General features: G+C 31.6%; 1 protein-coding gene across 1 annotated transcript; it reads left to right on the top strand.

Annotated features, from left to right (window-relative positions):
• The first annotated feature begins 2,020 nt into the window (after positions 1-2,020).
• Positions 2,021-18,148, top strand: Lmx1a (LIM homeobox transcription factor 1 alpha). The gene is made up of 4 exons (XM_085206824.1): positions 2,021-2,180; positions 14,836-15,037; positions 15,222-15,838; positions 16,289-18,148. The coding sequence occupies exons 1-4, from the start codon at positions 2,090-2,092 to the stop codon at positions 16,534-16,536; spliced, it is 1,158 nt and encodes a 385-aa protein (XP_085062950.1). The 5' UTR covers positions 2,021-2,089; the 3' UTR covers positions 16,537-18,148.
• The last annotated feature ends 472 nt before the right edge of the window (positions 18,149-18,620 follow it).

Raw genomic sequence — 18,620 nt, 5'->3', positions numbered from 1 at the left:
GATTTCGTGATGAGTGAGTGACCTTTCGATTTTATATATATATAGATTGATTAATATTTCCATTTTTTCGCTCTGGTGTCGAGTCGCCACTCAACTCCCAATGCGTCCAGAATTCGGCGGAAATTTTAATAATAAGTTACCTCTGCCTACCCTACTGTGTGCGGGATACAGAGTGTGTGTGAGTTAAAAAAAATCATATTAAATTCTATTTAAAAAATGTATAATTGGCACATCATCAACTATAGGATAAAACATAAGAAGCTAGAGGAAGCTACATTATTTTAACTATAATTTTTTTCCATAGTAGATGTATAACTGAATTGAATTGGGGAGAGTTTCTGCACTAATACCACATCCATAATATAGTTTCGTGCATCTAGTATGTTTACACGACGGATGGCGCAAGTATCCGTTCAATGGCAGAATTGGCCCACTCGAGGTACAATAGTTCGTACCCAGACCCAGCGAGATACCTCTCAAAAACCAACCACATTTTATGTTTTTAAAAGGGATCAAATCTGTGGACTCACAAAGAGACTGTACATAAATAAATGCTACCTATGTAAAATCGAGTAAAACCAGTATTTAAATATTGTCGACTTAAATTTAGTTGGTAGGTAAAGGCATTCATTGCGGTAAATCTAATATATTTGTATTAAAATTTTGTATAAACTCTATAAACGTTGCGTATAATTGTTCAATAATAACATTAATCATTTAGTCGGAATTCAGATTGGAAATTATATTTAATGATTATATTATCAAATATATGAGCAGATATAATTTTCATATTTTGTCTTAATTAGTAATAATGTGTAATTTACATACCCAGTTAAATAGAGATTAACATAATATTTCTGTTTATTTTAGGGAACGTCGAAATAATTTACTTTTTTTATAAAAACAATATAATTAAATAAAAATGTATCTACAGATGATTTTCATAAAGCTTTTTCTTACTGTAGTACCTAACCGAGTGTTAGAACTGTTCAAATCAAATACATAATGTTAAAAGGTGATCATTTATTTGTATCGATTCAAGTTTATTTAGACAATAGCTCAGTTTTTAAGGTCTTTATTAATTAAAACTAGCCTGTACATATTTTTACCTACCGTGACTACACATGTTATCTAAATTTTACATATTAATAAATAACAATAAAATATTAAATAAAAAACAAGAAAAAATTTAAGATAAAAATAGATACCTATAGGAAATGTTATCTATCATTATTACCTAGTGGGATTTAAAATATGTTTAAATAACGAGGCCAATATAATTCACTCATAATTATAAAAAAAATCATTTATAATCATAAAATTTGATTATAGAGTAGGTATCCAGCATAGGTTCTTCGGGTGCAGATGCTGATAATTGAATTAGGCAGTCAGCGGATGTCTGAAATTGAAATATAGGTGCAGATATTACAGTTAACAGTTTTAGCAAACGCATAATACCTACATATTTTGAGAGATTTTTATATTTTTATTTTTACTTAGATACTGCAAATGTATGTATGTATATTCATTCTTTGTGAAAATTCATTCACAGAGTATCCTTTAAACTATCAAAATATTATCAATTTCACACTGTTCAGAATTCATATTATATTTGCCGATGTCGAGTAAATGGGCCAGTATCCCACGTACGGAGCCTCGGACACATGGTCTCGCTGGCGAGGTGCTTGCGCCTCACAAGTGGAAATAATCGTCAATATTTGATATTAAAATTTTAATTTTCAGAAAAAATTGCACCGCCCATAGCGGCCCGTTCGACATTCTACAGCTCCAATACACACAAGTTACCCGGCCTGTTCGAACTCGTAGGATAGCTAAATTTTTCCGGCAAATGAAAAAACACAATTTGTTGGTTTCGGAAAGCGGCAAATATTATAGCTGCTGTATAATAGGTAGGTTTGGTTTGGGAGAGGTAGGCGGTGCGGATCAGTTTAGCCCTCCGCGATTGGCGGGATTAGTGGAGGGGAGAGACGTCTGACATGCGCCGCCAGGGGGCGACGCTGGCTCCCTTCATCATTGTAGCATCGGCTGGCGCGCTGTGCGCCTCGTGAAGTGCCCGTGCGACAGTTCCATGAAAAAAATGCTCGAGTTTTATACGAATATTAATACGGGATTGATGCAGGAGAGCATGCAGCCGCCGCTCTCGTGCGCCGGCAGGACAGGTCAGTTCTTATTTCACTATGTTGAAGCAAGTTGCGAATTCTTCTCAAGTTTCGAATTTACCTTAAACTAATTGGCGCTCTTAGTTCTGGTTGTTGTAAACATGACCTAATTTTTTTTATGTTCCTTGTGTGTCAGATTTTTTATTCAATAAATCTTTTTTTAAGAACTTTAAAGCTTAACAGAAAACTGTTCTCAGTTATCGATTTACAGTTAGCGAAGAATGTTGATAGCATGTTAGGGAGGGATAAGGCGTTCGGATATAAGAAAACTTTAATATATCTAACTAGTTTTTTAAGTATTTATTAAAAATTTTGGGTATGTAGGTAATATGAATAGTAATTTTTTATATAATGTAATGTAATGAAAAGAATAAGTGACCGTGTTCACTTGTAAATGTAAAACTTATTTGTTTTAATATACAATCGACTTCTAGTAAAATAAAGTAAAATATTTTCCTCAACATATCTAAATACACATATATGGATATATGTGACATATACTGAAGTACTTATTACAATAGTTTATTTTTAAATAATTTCATTTGCAAGCAATCACTGCCTTATCTGTCTATCTATTAGTATTTGTCGAAGTTATAGAGTAACAATGGGAAAAGGTAGTTGAAAAATTAAATATTATATTTAAATATTATTGTAGGTATTATTTGTACACCATGCTATAAATAAATGCCTAATTCACCTAACTCTAGTAATTTTCTATTTAAATTTGCTCAGTATGTATAACACAGGTTTTAAGAGGAATATTCCAGTAAACGGACATTGTAGAGTTCATAAATAATATAATTAAATAATTTTGCTTAATTCATATTTTTTAATTAAGCCGTTATCTTTTGTATCTTTTGGAGTGTATGATTTCTTTTATTCGTAATTCTCCTATTGTAATAGTACGGTTGGTGTAAAGTTGTATCGATCGTACCAATCGCGTACGTTATCAGAACCACAAGCTTGAATACTCGTCTAATTAAATAGTAAATTTTAGCTTCTAGCGTCATATAGGAAGGTACACAGTAGAAGAGCAGAGATAGCATAGTGTCAATACATTCCGTTCTCCATTTTTGGGCTTGGACTGGTTAAATGTCGTTAATTTTACGGTGTCGGTCGGTTTAAAGTTCAGATACTCCGTAAAGAACGGAAGTAGATCTATTGTGAATTTTAATTTGAATGTTGATAGTCTTCGTCACACTAGGCCAAGGTAATGAAAATGAATGTACTGAAATATACTTAGGTAGGTATATCTATCTACATTTCCTCGGGCTGGGATCCAAATCCACGCCCGTCGCGTTTAAATTTTATCGACTCTATGAATAGTAAGGCACTATTTTTTAAATTTTTGTACACTTTTTACGTTTACCTACGTTTTCCGATATATTGATGATTTTCAGAGAAACTATAATATATATACTTTAGAACCTTCTTTTTGTTTTTTGGAAATTGCTTCTTTTTACTTATCCTTTCTCCATATTTTATTAAACTCCATACAAAATAACACAATCGTTTATTGTTAACAGATAATTAATTTCTGAAAAAAGGAAACATTTGAAATAGATATTAATGTAAGTCCAAATACATCAAAATATTCTTTATTGAAATATTTTATAATAAATACTTAATATTGAAGAGAAATCTTGTTTATACGAATACATTTATATGTTTAATGAAATGTATTCTTTTTCAAAATTTGTATTTAATAATATAAATCAAATGTGTACACTAAAAGTATTGCGACCTATTAGGTGACAACCTACTTTTTATTTATTTATTTATTAATTATAATTTAAAAGTAAACACAAAAAGAAAATAACATGTTTTACCTAATAAATTTACATGCACATATTAACATATTTCTACCTACAAAATTGGGACATAGGTACGCAATAAGTATCTATATATATTTTTTGTAATTCAGTTATTATAATAATGGACATTACTAATAATATTTTAAAAGAAATCTTTATTATTTCCAAAAATGTGTGTCACAGAGGTGTCAACAACGTGCCAACTGTGCAATACAAAGTAGGAACAAGAATTCTGTTTCAGTGGCGATTATTTAATGAAAGGACGAAAGTTTTATACAAATGTACGCATTTCGACATGAGATGGAATTTTATCATACAAATGCATTGTGAACCGCACAGACTGTAAAGTGAGTGTTTCAACAAAAAGCTATTGTTCCTGTATGGATGTTTATATTTATTGTTAGAATATATGAATTGGTTATTTTACCTCTTTATAGTATAAAAATATTTATAATTTTAGCACATTCATCCACTTATCTAGATTCAAGTTATTTCAATACGTACCCTATAATATATTGTATAAGTATCTATTATAGTATGCTATTGTTTTTGAAGAAATAGACTGAGATCCCAGGGCCGCCAGACCTACGTCATTTTAGCAAAGCTGAAATTTTGAGGATTAATAGTCTAATCTGTATGCATACTCTCTAACTTGAAAGTTTAGGCCTTTTAGAGATAGCGTATATTCGGTATAATCTTTTAAATAATCGTTATATATAAAACAGTTTAAAGTTATACCTAGATGCTGTTATTTCATTTGTAAAACAAAAAATACGATAAATTTTTAAAAACATACCTATACATTTTTACCGTATGTACTTGAGAATATTACCTCTATAATTAGGGTAAAACCGGGATAGATGCCCTACTTTTTGAAATGTCCACCTAATTAGATAAAATATATTTTTTATAGGAATCATTTTTATTTATTTAGCTAGCTCAATCCTTTGTGATGAATTACTTATATTTTTTTTTAACAAATCAAATATAGATTTTGCAAAAAATAGCTTTTCGTGAAACACTAATTTTGAGGATAGATGCCCACCTATATGGATAGTTGCCCCACTATGAAAATGCTGGGGAGGATAGATGCCTGCAGAGTAAGGTAGGTGCACTTTATACCGATTAAATGAAAAAACCAAACCAATTGTTAAATAATTCTAATTTTAAAACAGCAATTTTGTTTCCAACAAACATAATCATAATAATGAAAAGTTATATAGTGTTTTTTAAAATCTTATTAAAATTTTAAAACATTTGTGTAACTAAAATATTAATTCTTTCAACATCCATTATCATATTTTTTAAGTTAAATTTTACAACAAAATTACAATTCTTAATATTTTTTCTTGTAAAACACTAATATTATAAATTAAAATATTATAATATCATAAATACTAACATCCACATTGCACAATTATACATTTTTATATTAAAAAAAACAAAATATAATTTTTAGTTATCTATTCTAATCATCTATTCTAATTCTCTAATTATCTCAAATAATAATTATTCGTTATTCCAATTTAATTAAAATTTAGCCAGATAGCGTTTTTATTTTTCCACATCTTGCGCAATAATTTCTGAAAAGTGTACAGGTTTCATGTAGCCAGTTCTGACACATTACACATTGAATCCAGTCGGATTGCGACTTCGTATTTTTATAGTTTTCAAAACATTCTAAACATTCTAATGAAACAGTCTAACTTAGTTTTCAATTGTTTTTGCTTTCTCTTAGCTATATCTTTCTTGTGTTTAAAAAATGCTAATTTAATAAATACTTTAAAAAATATTTTAAAAATATATACCTAACTCCATATACTGAGTAGAAAGGGATAGATGACCCTAAGGGCACCTATACCTCGAAAAATCAGGGCAACTATCCTTTTTGATAGGGATAGATGCCAAGGAATTTTTTTAGTAAATTATAAACAAAATAGAATCTATAAGCACCTAGATACAGTCTTAATGAACCAGTACATCGACGTAATAAAAAATATAGCGTAATTGATTACAAATTATGAAGTTATACAACGCAAAATATTAACCCTTAAATCTTTGACGCGTTCGCGACTTTCGACGCGGAGATATTTACTAAAATGTGCTAAACGCGTCTTCATTGCACGAATGTCCGTGAATAACTTTGGTGCGGGAAGACTGTGGCTCCTGCTTGTACAATTATTTTTTTGTCGCGAGTTCGGGAAGTTAGGTATTTTGAAAATGGGGCATCTATCCCACTGCGGCATCTATCCCGGTTTTACCCTATACCTAATATTAAATTTTTTTTTTCTTCACGTATCTACTCTGTTCTTCATTTCTGGCTACCTACCTACAAGTGATCGTGCACATCGTTCGTCGGGATATGTTTCACATTTTATTGGCAAAAATCTACTCTCTCTATTCTATTTCTCTCTGTCTTTGTCTTTCTACTCTTGCTTCTACGTGTGATATGTTAAATTATTTCATGACAAATAGTGAATACCTTTTTTCAGATAATAGCTTTCCAACAAGTTCTTTTGTTTATTTTCGTTTTTTTTTATTGATAGCTGTAGGTAAGTAGGTTATAATATGAAAGTGTATATATAGGCGTCTAATGCATTCACAGAAAATATGAAGAGGCATATATTAATATTACTTGTTTATATATCTTTACATGAGATGATCAAAAACATATAATAAGTAGCTACCTATCAACTTTTACCTGCGACGTCGTCAGCGTAGTTAAATGGAAGTAGCCAGTTAGGCCAGATACCTGTAATATAGCCCATTCGAGATTGATCTTAAGATCCCGTTTCCATTCAAAGATGAGTAATTTATGAATGAAAACGGCATCTCAAGATCGACTTGAGAGCGATTTATAAATACGGGCCTGTTTGCCCGAGGTGACTCTGACCGCAGGTTATACCGAAACTATAACCGTGCTGTAATGTAGCCTATAGCCTTCATCAATAAATGGACTATTCAACACAAACAGAATTTTGTGATATGAGCAAATGAATGTCAAAAAATATATATACTATACTAGACTATATTATTATTAATATTATAAGTATTTATTTTTATTTAAAAATTTACTATTATAGGTAAGTGAGTGTCAAAAAAACCCATTAGTTTCTGAAGCAAGCGTTTACAGACAAATCTCTTCAGCTATATATAGTACGAGGATATTAACTTAAAAATCTCGAAATCTAATGTGAATATAGATTTTTTTTAATGTGGTTATAAAATATATGAAAAAATTAATTCATTTATGAAATAATCATTTTTAATGAAACTCAAAATTATCATTTTTCACATCCTACAGTATTAATAGGGAAATGCGATATCTTGCTGCAGTGTCTGCTGTTAATAAACATTAACATTTTATTTCTTTCTTTCCTTCGTTCTCGGCTTATGAAACTCTTACCGCCCTTTATTACAAAAAGAGGAGTACCTACTACTTACTATATATGTAGTCGATTGAATTGCCTTGTTACTGAATACGGATCGACCTAAGATCTGACTAAGAAGTTCTAATGGGTTACAATAGATGGCGCTGTTCCATATTTTGATCGAGGAGTTATAAATCGAAAATATATTTGCCACTTTTCAGATTATAATTTCAAACGTTTTTATTTTACACACTTTTTAAATGTTTTTTTGGCAAAAAGTTTTTAGTGCACTTTTTAATACATTTTGTGGTTTACACACTACACTTTTTATGTTGATCGAGTAAATCACGCACTGATTCTATGTTGTATATGTTTCACTTTACTTTTGACATTATTGAATTTTTTTTTAAGACAAATGGACCGTTTATTTTGAGAGTGGTGTAAGTCCATTTTTTTTTGTTTCGAGAAAATTAAAGGTTAGTATGTCGATGATTATGCAATTTCATTTACCGACCGATTTTAAGTTGTTCAAAACATGGGGTTTTTTTGAGAAATTAAACACGGACTAGTTATATATAAAAAAATTAGATTAAATTAAGCATGAATTACGTGATAGCTCATTTTTCTCAAAAATGGACTTACACCACTCTCAAAATAAACTCAAATAAACGGTCCAAATATTAATAAAAAAATAAAAAAAAAAAACCAGCGACTTTATTAATATTATCAATCTAAAATAAATATTTAAAAGTATTCAAGTAAAGCCGTCGTTACGCAGGGGCACAAAGGTGTGACTGTAAACTCAGCGGTTGCGGGTTCTGTTCCCACTCGAAGAAGTGAAATATTTCTTTACGTTTATATTTCCAGAAATAGAAATATATAGAAATAAGAAGAGAGAGAGTTTATAGAAATATAAACGTAAAGAAATATTTCACTTCTTCGAGTGTGAACTCCACTTTCCAGAACCTACATCCGTCACGTTATAGTCACACTCTTGTGCCGCTGCGCCAATACGGCCTGACTGCAATGTTATCAAATATTTATGTTACTTGATACTATTAAGAAAGTCGCTGATTTTGTTTAGTTTTTTTATTAATATTTTTCTTTGGTAACTTATAGGTACTTATTACTTTTGTTCATTTTAATTACTCAGATATTTTTTCTAATAATAAGTCTTGTTCTTTTTGGCTTATTTTGAATATTTAAACTTATACTTTCTCACTAATTCTATTGAAAAGTGAAAATAATTTGATAACTATTTTTAATAAATATTCGTATAATTCTAGCGAGCGAAGCCGCGTCCGGGTCCGCTAATCTATATATATAAAAATTGAGCCAATCAAAAATCCATAATAAAAAATACATCAATTCTTTTACGCCGGACATTCTCATCATTTTTACTTTTCATCTTTGACATTTAATAAATCAAACCCAAACTTAAAATCAATAATAAAAACTAAGCTATTTATTACTATTTTATTTCCATCTACCCGTTGTCATCAAAAATAGAACATAATTTTACCACCGTTCACGTAGTGAGCAACGTACCTCCAGATCGTTTTATAATTACATTTTAGCTTCCAAAATTATTAATAATGCCTTAAACTTGTCAGAATTATTTTTATTGATTAAGCTTCTCAAATCTATATACATATTTATATTATATTTAAGCGCACGCGCAGAAAACAATACGATAGCACTTCGTCTATCGATTTACGGCTTACTTAAGGATGAATAAACTCTTCCGCTATATTATATTTGTTTGGATACCATAGATTAGAATGTATATATAGGTATGTATATAAGCTAAGATTAGAAAACAACAATTCCCAATATAAATATAATTTATATTGAAATTAATAAATGATTTACAAAAACTGCAATAGAATTTTAATTTCAATTGTCATGAACATAAGAACTATTCTCAATATAACGAATGTGAACAAATATTTAATATATGGCGATGTTAGTGAAACACAGCGATAGGCACGCTAGCGGGATGATCGACACAATTCAATTGAAAAGCGAATTTACCTATAATTCGACGCGGACATACGCGGAAATGTACCTAACGGGCGTCGATTAATTATTTACGCAAACAATTTTACATCCAATTTTCGTATTGCATTTAAAACGTATCTAAATGTTTGAACAAATTTGAAAATTTTGGTTTATTTGTGTATTCAATAACATTTTTACCTATACAATTCGTTTTTTGTGTTCAGTTATGAAAAATAACTTTTAGTATTGTTAGTATTTGAGAACCGTCGTGGTCGCAGAGGCACAAAGTGTGTGTAAGCGAGACTGGTTGTGGGCTCGATCCCCATTCGATGAAATGAAATATTTATTTAAATTTATAATTCCGTTTCTTCGCTCTGGTATCGAGGCAAAAATCGCGGCTTTGGGTTGAGTTGAGTTGAGTCGCCACTCAACACGCAATTCGTTCAGAATTCGGCGAAAAGTGGGGAACGAAGTGTCTCAACACTGTGTTCCCTCTGCCTACCCTGTTGTGTGCGGGATGCTAGATTTAATGGGTCAATAGGAAGTATAAGTACCTATCAAGCAAAATCGATGCATTAACGCTCGTATCTTAGAAGCTCAATTATTTCTGCTCGATTTTCCTTCAACGGACTATAAAGCTGACTATTTGATATAAAATTCAGCTTGAGACTTCCACGCAATCTCGGGATAAATGTTCTTGAGATTTAAGGGTTCCGTTTTGGAGTTACGAAAACTAAAAACGCTTTAAAAACAAGTAAACCTACACTTTCACTAGAAAGTTAAAGCTCTAGAACTCATATGAAACTCCAGGTCTTGGAAGGAAACTAGAGAAGGTTGACTTATGAGGCCGTTCTTTATAAAAAGGTAAACCGATATTTACGCATTAAAAATATTGAATTTAAAAATTTGACGTGACATTATGAAAGAAAAAATCTATCAAATTATTTTATAACTATAATTTTATTGGAACTACTTTAGCAAAACGAGTTATAAATGGAAGTAGCACAGCAATGGTTATCATAAAGCCCACGAAAACGAACGCACAGAGTAAACAATAATAATTTATATATTTTAATGACTTATTATTATAAGTCATTAAAATAATAAAGAAAATAAAGAATAGGTAGGGTATATAGTTACTATAAACAATAATTTAGGAAATCAACAAATATTATTTATCCATTAAAATCAGACTGTGAAATGGTTTTTTTTACATTTAACCAAATTAGAACCTAATAATAGCCTACGTTTAATCTTTAATTAAAGATTTTTTTTTTCATGATTGTAAAAAATAGTATTTTGCTTATTTTACTGTAATCACAAAAATGCTTAAGTTCAGTTAGTTTATTAGTTATTTTACGCCTCTTGCAAATTAACCTCGATATAGCACTCGCTGTACTTACTCGTATGTATGTTTCAATTGGACGTGTTGAAATAAAATGGCATCAGGAAAGATTTCATCATGTCTTTAGTTGTTTTTAGTGTCTTTGATCATAATTTTTTTAATATTTGTGTACCCTTATTTTCAAAATTTAGGAAAAACTGTTGATATTTAGTGCTTTAGGTTAAGCTAACGTACTAGTAACCGACAAGGTAATGCCCACAAATGACAAAGATCATACAATAGAGTGACAACCAGATAAAGGTAGCTCGTTATTATAAAATCTCATAATTCTCTGTAGGTAGAACAGGAGATAAGTGGAATTATTGTAGTATATAAATTAACATAATTACTTCAATTAAACTTTCTTTCTTACCTAAATTATAAATTATAATACTGTAAACAAAGAAAATACAACAGTATAATAACATGTCAGTAAATTACACTTATTTAGGTAGGTAAATAATCTTTGGGGTGCTGCAAATTTAGTGACAGCACATAGAATCTATGTTATTACTATGAGGTCTAGGTAGAATCTATGCTAAAAGGATTTTGAAGTCAGGTAGGTACACTTATTGTAGAATCATAGCATATCCATTAATTTAAATGATACAGAATAACGAGATTTCCCTTTAATAAAATTGACGAGCGTGTTGAATTAAATGATGAATTAAAGATCTGGAAGTCTTGATGAAGAACCATAGCATCCTAATTGAACTAGAAGAGATAATGAACTGCCACCTTAGTAAAAGTTGTTCAGTCACTTGAAAACAAAATTTAGATAGAATTAAACATGCCATAAAAAATAAACGGACGGTTGTGGGTTCGATTCCCACTTAGAATAAAATATTTAATATGTTCATTTTGTTTGAGCGTTCAGTTCCGCCAATCAACACACAAGTGGGGAACGAAGTGTCTAGAGTTCCTTGTGCCGCCTTTTCTGTGTGTATGTATACAGCTAAAGCTAAAAAGCTTTTAATCATATACCTATTATAATGTAGTACAAAATTAACTTAACTTAAGTTTGCGGACGTATGCACTTACAGTGAAATCAACTATGAATATAATTTTTTAGTATTTTTTTTTCTATAAAATATATTACGAATGAATTTTTCGTGTTTTTTTATCGATTTTATAAGTTTTTACTTCGTGCCAAATTTTATGTATGGCACATTTCTTTTCTGGCGTATTGTATACAAAATGCAGTAAAAACGAAGCATTAATGCTCGTAATAGTAGCTTGATTTTTCTGTCCTGCAAGTGACCGTAAATTTGAATATTGAATTGAATTGAATTGAATTCTTGGAATATGGCGTTTCGAGCGTGCCAGTTGAGCACAATTCATTTTGCCAATGTCACGTTGTTTGGAAAACACACGAAGGAAATTGACCGGTAATAAAAAAGATAAATATACACAATTATAGAATAGGGGAAGGTGGGGTAAGACGGGGACCTTAAGGGATTTCATAAATAAAACCCTCTTTTTTCAATTGTACAATGTAGGAACTTTTTTTAAAAAAACAACCAGACTTTCTCCTTTAATTATAATCAGTCAAAACAACTTTAACAGTTATAGAAAAATCAACTTTAAAAAAAATGGTGAATCTCCCCATCTTACCCCACCTATAGGGCAAGACGGGGTACCCCCTTGGGTAAGATGAGGTATAGAATACTTAAACGTTGTCATCTTCACAAATAGGGCAAATATGGACAGCTTCGTCATCGTTTATTTTCCACTCCTGCACGACCACAATGCGCCCAATTACCGCATCTCTGGCAAGTTATCCATCCTTCAGTAGACTCAGAATACAAGCCGTGGCAGTAGTAGGCATTCTGTATCTTTGTCATCTGATATGTTAGCTCTTCCGTCATCTTACATGTTTTTTTTTGATTCTCTTATTTGTGTTGTTAGTTTCTTTTTGCTTGTTAGCTTTCGTTTCGCTTTACAGTTTTGTCTTTCCACCAATTCTGTTTTATGTGGAGAAGCAGTAATAATAGTCTTTGCGTGTGTCTATAAACTTTTCTTTGTCTTTTTTAGGCCGTTCGTAGATAAGACGTTAACTTTTCGAGCTAACCAGATGGAATGCTGCATTATCTAAAGAATTATTGTATGTTGCTTCCTCTTCAGCATTCAATTTGATTTCAGTGGCATCTGCAGCAATGAAGTCATCACGGTAAAAATGTGTGCATTATAAGGCGAGATTCCACATATTTTAAATGCATTAATTGCAGTTGGCTTTGTTGGTGCCCGAATAAAGCTTGTCCGAAGAGTTTAGCCACTTGAAATTGAGAAACTACTTTCCAAGGATTTGATATTAACTTTGCTGTTAGAGCCTGATCATAAAAAAATACTCAAAGGCCCCATAAGACCAACATCTGCTGGCTGAAATTTGTGGCAGGAAGCATATTATTGTCACAGCATGTTTACGTGCTTATCGATAAACTGCAAATTTTAGGTGTGAGAGACATGAAAATCTAAAATCAACATGACTGGGTTGGTTTTAAGAGTTATTCTTTTATAATTTCGAGGCCTACAGATAAAGATTACCGATTATCTATATAAAAATATAAAGTTAACACAACTCGTAATGATAATTTTGAATTAAATCCAAATCCAAAAAAATTACAAATTAGGGGTTAGTACCCCGTCTTGCCCGCCAGTAGGTACCCCATCTTTCCCAAACTGGACTTATAAGTTGTATAAAATTTTTTGTGGGTATTAATCAAAGCAAGCCGGAACGAATTAATGAGTTTAGAGTAATAGAGTAAACAAACATCAATAAAAAAATATGTCACGCATCTTGTATATCGTATATCATGAACAGTCACGCACTTTATATATGTCAATAATTAAATAGAACCACTTTAAATTTAAAAAACATGCATACCAAGTAGGAACATATTTTCTCCGGCGAAACTTTTTGTGACACTAACAAGTACCACTATATACTAACAAATGGCCTAAAAACAAATTTTGTAGGGACACTGCATTATATGTTTTCATAGGGTCCCCATCTTACCTCGCCTCCCCGTCTTACCCCACCTTCCCCTACATAAAAAAAAAGAGATCCAGTGTAAGTACAAAATCTGAATATATAATAGTCTTATTATGAAAAAAGTCTAAAAGTCTTTTCAGCCTGATACCACGTAATCTCGAAATAAATGATCTTGACAGACGGAAAACACAGTATAAGAGATACATACGTACGGGACAATAAAAACACATTAATAATGTTCATAAAAACGTATAAAATATACGTACACGGCTTGCTAAATAAAAAATATTTCAAATTATGATATCTACTCTCTAACAAGTTTAAGAAATAATAGAAAGAATAGAATAATTGTAATAATCGATGTATTAGTAAGAATAGAAAACTAATAGAGGATATTTTGGCGTAAATGATGGCACACATCGATTAACTTGGGACGGCAGTTTTACGCAGACATTTTGTTCTCGGGTTGATCCCGCGACCCTGGCGACCCGGGACGCCCCTCCTCCGGGGGCCTCCTACAGGGGCGGGTCCCCTCCCCGTGTCTAAGGAGCATTTTGAGACGGCTGATACTTTCACAAAGCCATTTAGACTTAACGTATCTATAGCTACGGATATACGTGAGCGTTTATAAAATATACCTATAGGTAGGTAGGTTCCAAAGTAGGGACGATTCGAGCCGAATTTCACGAGCTTTATTTTATTATCCCTCCATAGGTACGGGCCGTATTTACTTTAATACAATTTATATTGATTTAGGTTATATAAAAAATAATACATGTATAATAAATATTTATAATTATTATTTAAATTATCTATATAATAGTATTAAAAATGCATAGGTATGCTATTGCGACACTTACAAGAGCTTTACTTATATTTTTCTTCTCCTTCTCGAGTTTTTGTTTTATTACATGTGCGAATGTGAATAACACTTATCCCTGGAAATTGTTTAAATTATTATATTTGTATAATTTCCTTTACAACAACACCTCAATGAAAATATTAACATTTTGTAAACAATGAATCGCCAAATATTTTTTGATTATGTCTAAAAAGTTGTCACATGCTACTAATGAAAGATTTTTTTACACAGAATTAAGCGCGAGCATAAAACGAGAAAAGATCGTTGAGATCTGCGAAGGATGCGGGCAGAAGATTCAGGACCGATATCTGATGCGTGTGGGCGAACTGTCATGGCACGAGCACTGCCTGAGCTGCTGCGTCTGTGGCTGCCCCCTCGCGCACACCTGCTACACAAGGAACGCCAAGCTTTACTGCAAACCCGATTACGACAGGTACATATCTCATAATATTATTTATATATCATAAGTAAATGCATTTATGATGTAATGGTACAGTTTTATTTTATTTATATCCATTTATGGCATGCGAATTTAGCTTGCGTGCTTGCGATTTGCCGAGCGAAATGCTACGCGTTTACCTTACCCACTTGTGCATCATGGTTTTAATTTCTCTCAGATTATTCGGCGTCAAATGTACCCGTTGCGGCGACCGGCTGCTGCCACAAGAGATGGTCATGCGTGCTCAGCAGTACGTGTTTCACATACAATGCTTTGTTTGTGTCATGTGTTGCCAACCATTGCAGAAGGGCGAGCAGTACGTGATCAGAGCTGGCCAAATATTTTGTAGACAAGATTTTGAAAAAGAAATGTATCTTATGCAGCATGCAGAGGACGATATGATCATAGATGATTCAGAACGTCCTCGTGATGGCAGACGTGGACCAAAACGACCAAGAACTATTTTAACGTCAGCTCAACGGAGACAATTCAAAGCTTCTTTTGAAGTTAGCCCGAAACCATGCCGTAAAGTTAGGGAGGCGCTCGCAAAAGATACGGGGCTGAGTGTTAGAGTTGTCCAAGTGTGGTTCCAAAACCAGAGAGCTAAAATGAAGAAGATTCAACGCAAAGCGAAACAGGAGGGCGACAAAGGCAATGACAAAGACAAGGACAAAGATGAAAAGAGCATTAAACAAGAATCGCCTTCAAGTGAACACGGAAATTATTTGGGGCTTGATGCCGCTTACTCAGCTTCCAGTCAGCCCCTAAATCCAAATCTTCCCTATTCACCAGACGGTAAATTTATTTTATTATTTTAAACTTTTCTTTTATATACAAATAATTAGCTTTATTATCATTTTCATAAAAATAATTAGAAAGTAACAAGAACTCATAAGAACAATTTTACTTTCTGTCTAATTGCCACGTACTTTTTGCAATATAAAAGGACACAGATTATATATATTTTTTTGCATATTTTTTAATTGAATCAAAACTAGTTTATAGACTTTCTTCTAGAATACTGAGCTTAAATATGAAATGTAACTATCCAAATATTTATCTACCGAATTTTATTACTAAAATGTGAATCTATCGGCGTGTATTACCTACATATAAAATACATACCAATAATGTAAACTTCTCAAATAAATTCAAAAGATTAAAATAAAACTGTTAACTCCCTAAAATGCCCTAAAATTGTGTCCCTAATTGAACTTTTTATACTTATGACATATTATATTTCAGATTATCCAACGCATTCCGGGGACAGTTTTTGCAGTTCAGACATTTCACTCGACGGAAGTAATTTCGATCAGTTGGACGAAGGTGCTTCTGATACCATGAGCTTACAGAACTTGGAGGTCCCCCACCACCCGCACCAGCACGGGTCACACGTGTCCCATGAACCTCTCAATCTTGGAACAGGTGCTGTGGTCAATCCCATTGACAAGCTGTACCTAATGCAAAACTCTTATTTTAGTACGGATCATTGATTTCATGCCAACCGCGCAGTCCAGCCTAAGAGCGATGCGCGGCAACGGATTTATCCTAAGGATTTTTCTAGGTGTACAGCAACTAAAACTAGTCATACTAATACTATTACATCTACGGATTTGAATAATGCATTGTTACCTTACGATTTCTATTCAACTCTGTAAATAATGTTGAATGTCAATAAACATAAAAACAATCGTACCTAGGTAGATTACCTATAATTTATTTAAAAATTTAATTTCAAAGAAAATATGCCAAGTCCCCACTGTACAAAGTTTGCTATTAACGGAATAAATTTTAAATAAAATTATGTAAAAATATGTAGGCATTTAACGTCTAATTGTAAACTTTATCTTAATACTTCCTGTGGTTTCTATCATAAAGTGTAACTGTATTAATTTTAGTATAAAAATTTCATAATTTTTGAAACAGAGTTAATATCGGCATCTCGCTAAAATGTATCGTAGGTGCCTACAATATGTCTATTGTTGCATCTAATGTTTGTAACCACAGACGAAAAACGCGAAGAAAACATTTTTTTAATAAAAAATTAATTTAATTGATTGGTTCAGTAATAAAAAATATAAGTCATAAATTATGAGATTAGATATAATCTATAAAATATAATATTTTTTAGTTACGTTATTGCTAAGTTAAGCGGGTAATAACATTAATAACTAGTTTACAAGTGCACACTGTTGTACGTAGGTACTTAAGTACTGTACGTATTATCTGGAAATGTCTGTCGGTTTAATATTTATATATATAGTTGCAATTGTTTTATAAAATATTTGGGAACAACTGTTCTGTATCTTTTATTGAATTTCTAGATAATATTTATAAAACAAAGACCATTAAGAAACAACTAATGAAACATTTGAGTTCTTAGTTCACAGTCGAACCCAACTTGTCGCTCTTGCTATTTATTTTATTAGTAACTTATACCTAGATACTAAAATATAGTGACCGCATTGAAAAATAAACTAGTTTCAAGCAATATACCTACGTTGTTTAGAAAATTAATATATACCTATCTTAGGTACCTAATTAATATTTATTTAAGTTCGCTAGAATGTGAGAGTTACCTAATCGTCATAATTTTCGGGATTTTTTTTCCGTTTCGTTATTACTATTACTAATATTTGTATAGTAAATGTCTAAAAAAAGTGTAATTATTGTTAAATCTTATTGTAACTTATTTGTATATATAGGTATTTTATATTGCATATAATGATGTAAGCAACACGGAAATTGTAAAAAACATAATAGTAGGTACCTACTTGTACCCTGTTTTACTTTAATTGTTTTATCCGGAATAAATTCAAAATTTGGTTACCTTACTTCAATGTTTTATAGATCTTGATTCCTTGTTACCTAGATACCTTACATTGTTTCATAATTTTACATTTTATTAGATGCATCTCATTAATAATAGTTGTAGGTCCAATAAACATGCCTACATCTGTTAAATAGACATTTGATATTTTAGTAACATATTGCAAAGAGGGTTTATTTACCTCTTAGTACATTGTAAAAATAAAACAAAGATACCTTCAAGAAATGTTTTGTAGTGTAGATATAAACAAAAGTTAGCAAGGTAATAAATGCTTAATAGTTCACTATGCAGAAGGAACCTAGTGTTAGGACACTCTGTTCCCTTGAAGATTGGTTAAATTTAATTTTTAATTTACTACGCATACCTACCTAAGCGTTTCTAGTCAAACGGCGTGCCAATTTAGACTTAAGTACATTGCCAAAATTTCGTGTTAACTAATTTACTCGAAACACGTCGTTATTTTATAAATCGATGTAAAATAAAAGATGATTTAGATAAATGTGTTTAATTGCCCTCTAGAATATAACATTAAACATTCAAATCATAACAAACAAGTAGGAACATAAGTAACTGACGATATTAATAGACATGGAAGATATGTTTTATTTTGATTTAAGCTCTCCATTCCATTCATTCATTCATTCATTCATTCATTCATTCTCCATATTCACGTGAAGAAGACTTCCAGAAGGAAATCTAGTATAGATAATAGAGATAGATAGGTGGCGAAACCCATCACCGCGCTTT

The sequence above is a fragment of the Heliconius melpomene genome, chromosome 21 (genome assembly GCF_056956725.1).
Source record: "Heliconius melpomene rosina isolate 202511_hmr_F chromosome 21, ASM5695672v1, whole genome shotgun sequence".
Lineage (NCBI taxonomy): Eukaryota > Metazoa > Arthropoda > Insecta > Lepidoptera > Nymphalidae > Heliconius > Heliconius melpomene.
This window is presented reverse-complemented; position numbering and strand designations above follow the sequence as displayed.

Coding starts and splice junctions, on each gene's coding strand:
- Lmx1a (XM_085206824.1), top strand. CDS start 2,090: ATGAAAAAAATGCTCGAGTTTTATACGAATATTAATACGGGATTGATG. Junction 2,181..14,835: donor CTCGTGCGCCGGCAGGACAG/GTCAGTTCTTAT, acceptor TTTTTTACACAG/AATTAAGCGCGAGCATAAAA. Junction 15,038..15,221: donor TGCAAACCCGATTACGACAG/GTACATATCTCA, acceptor AATTTCTCTCAG/ATTATTCGGCGTCAAATGTA.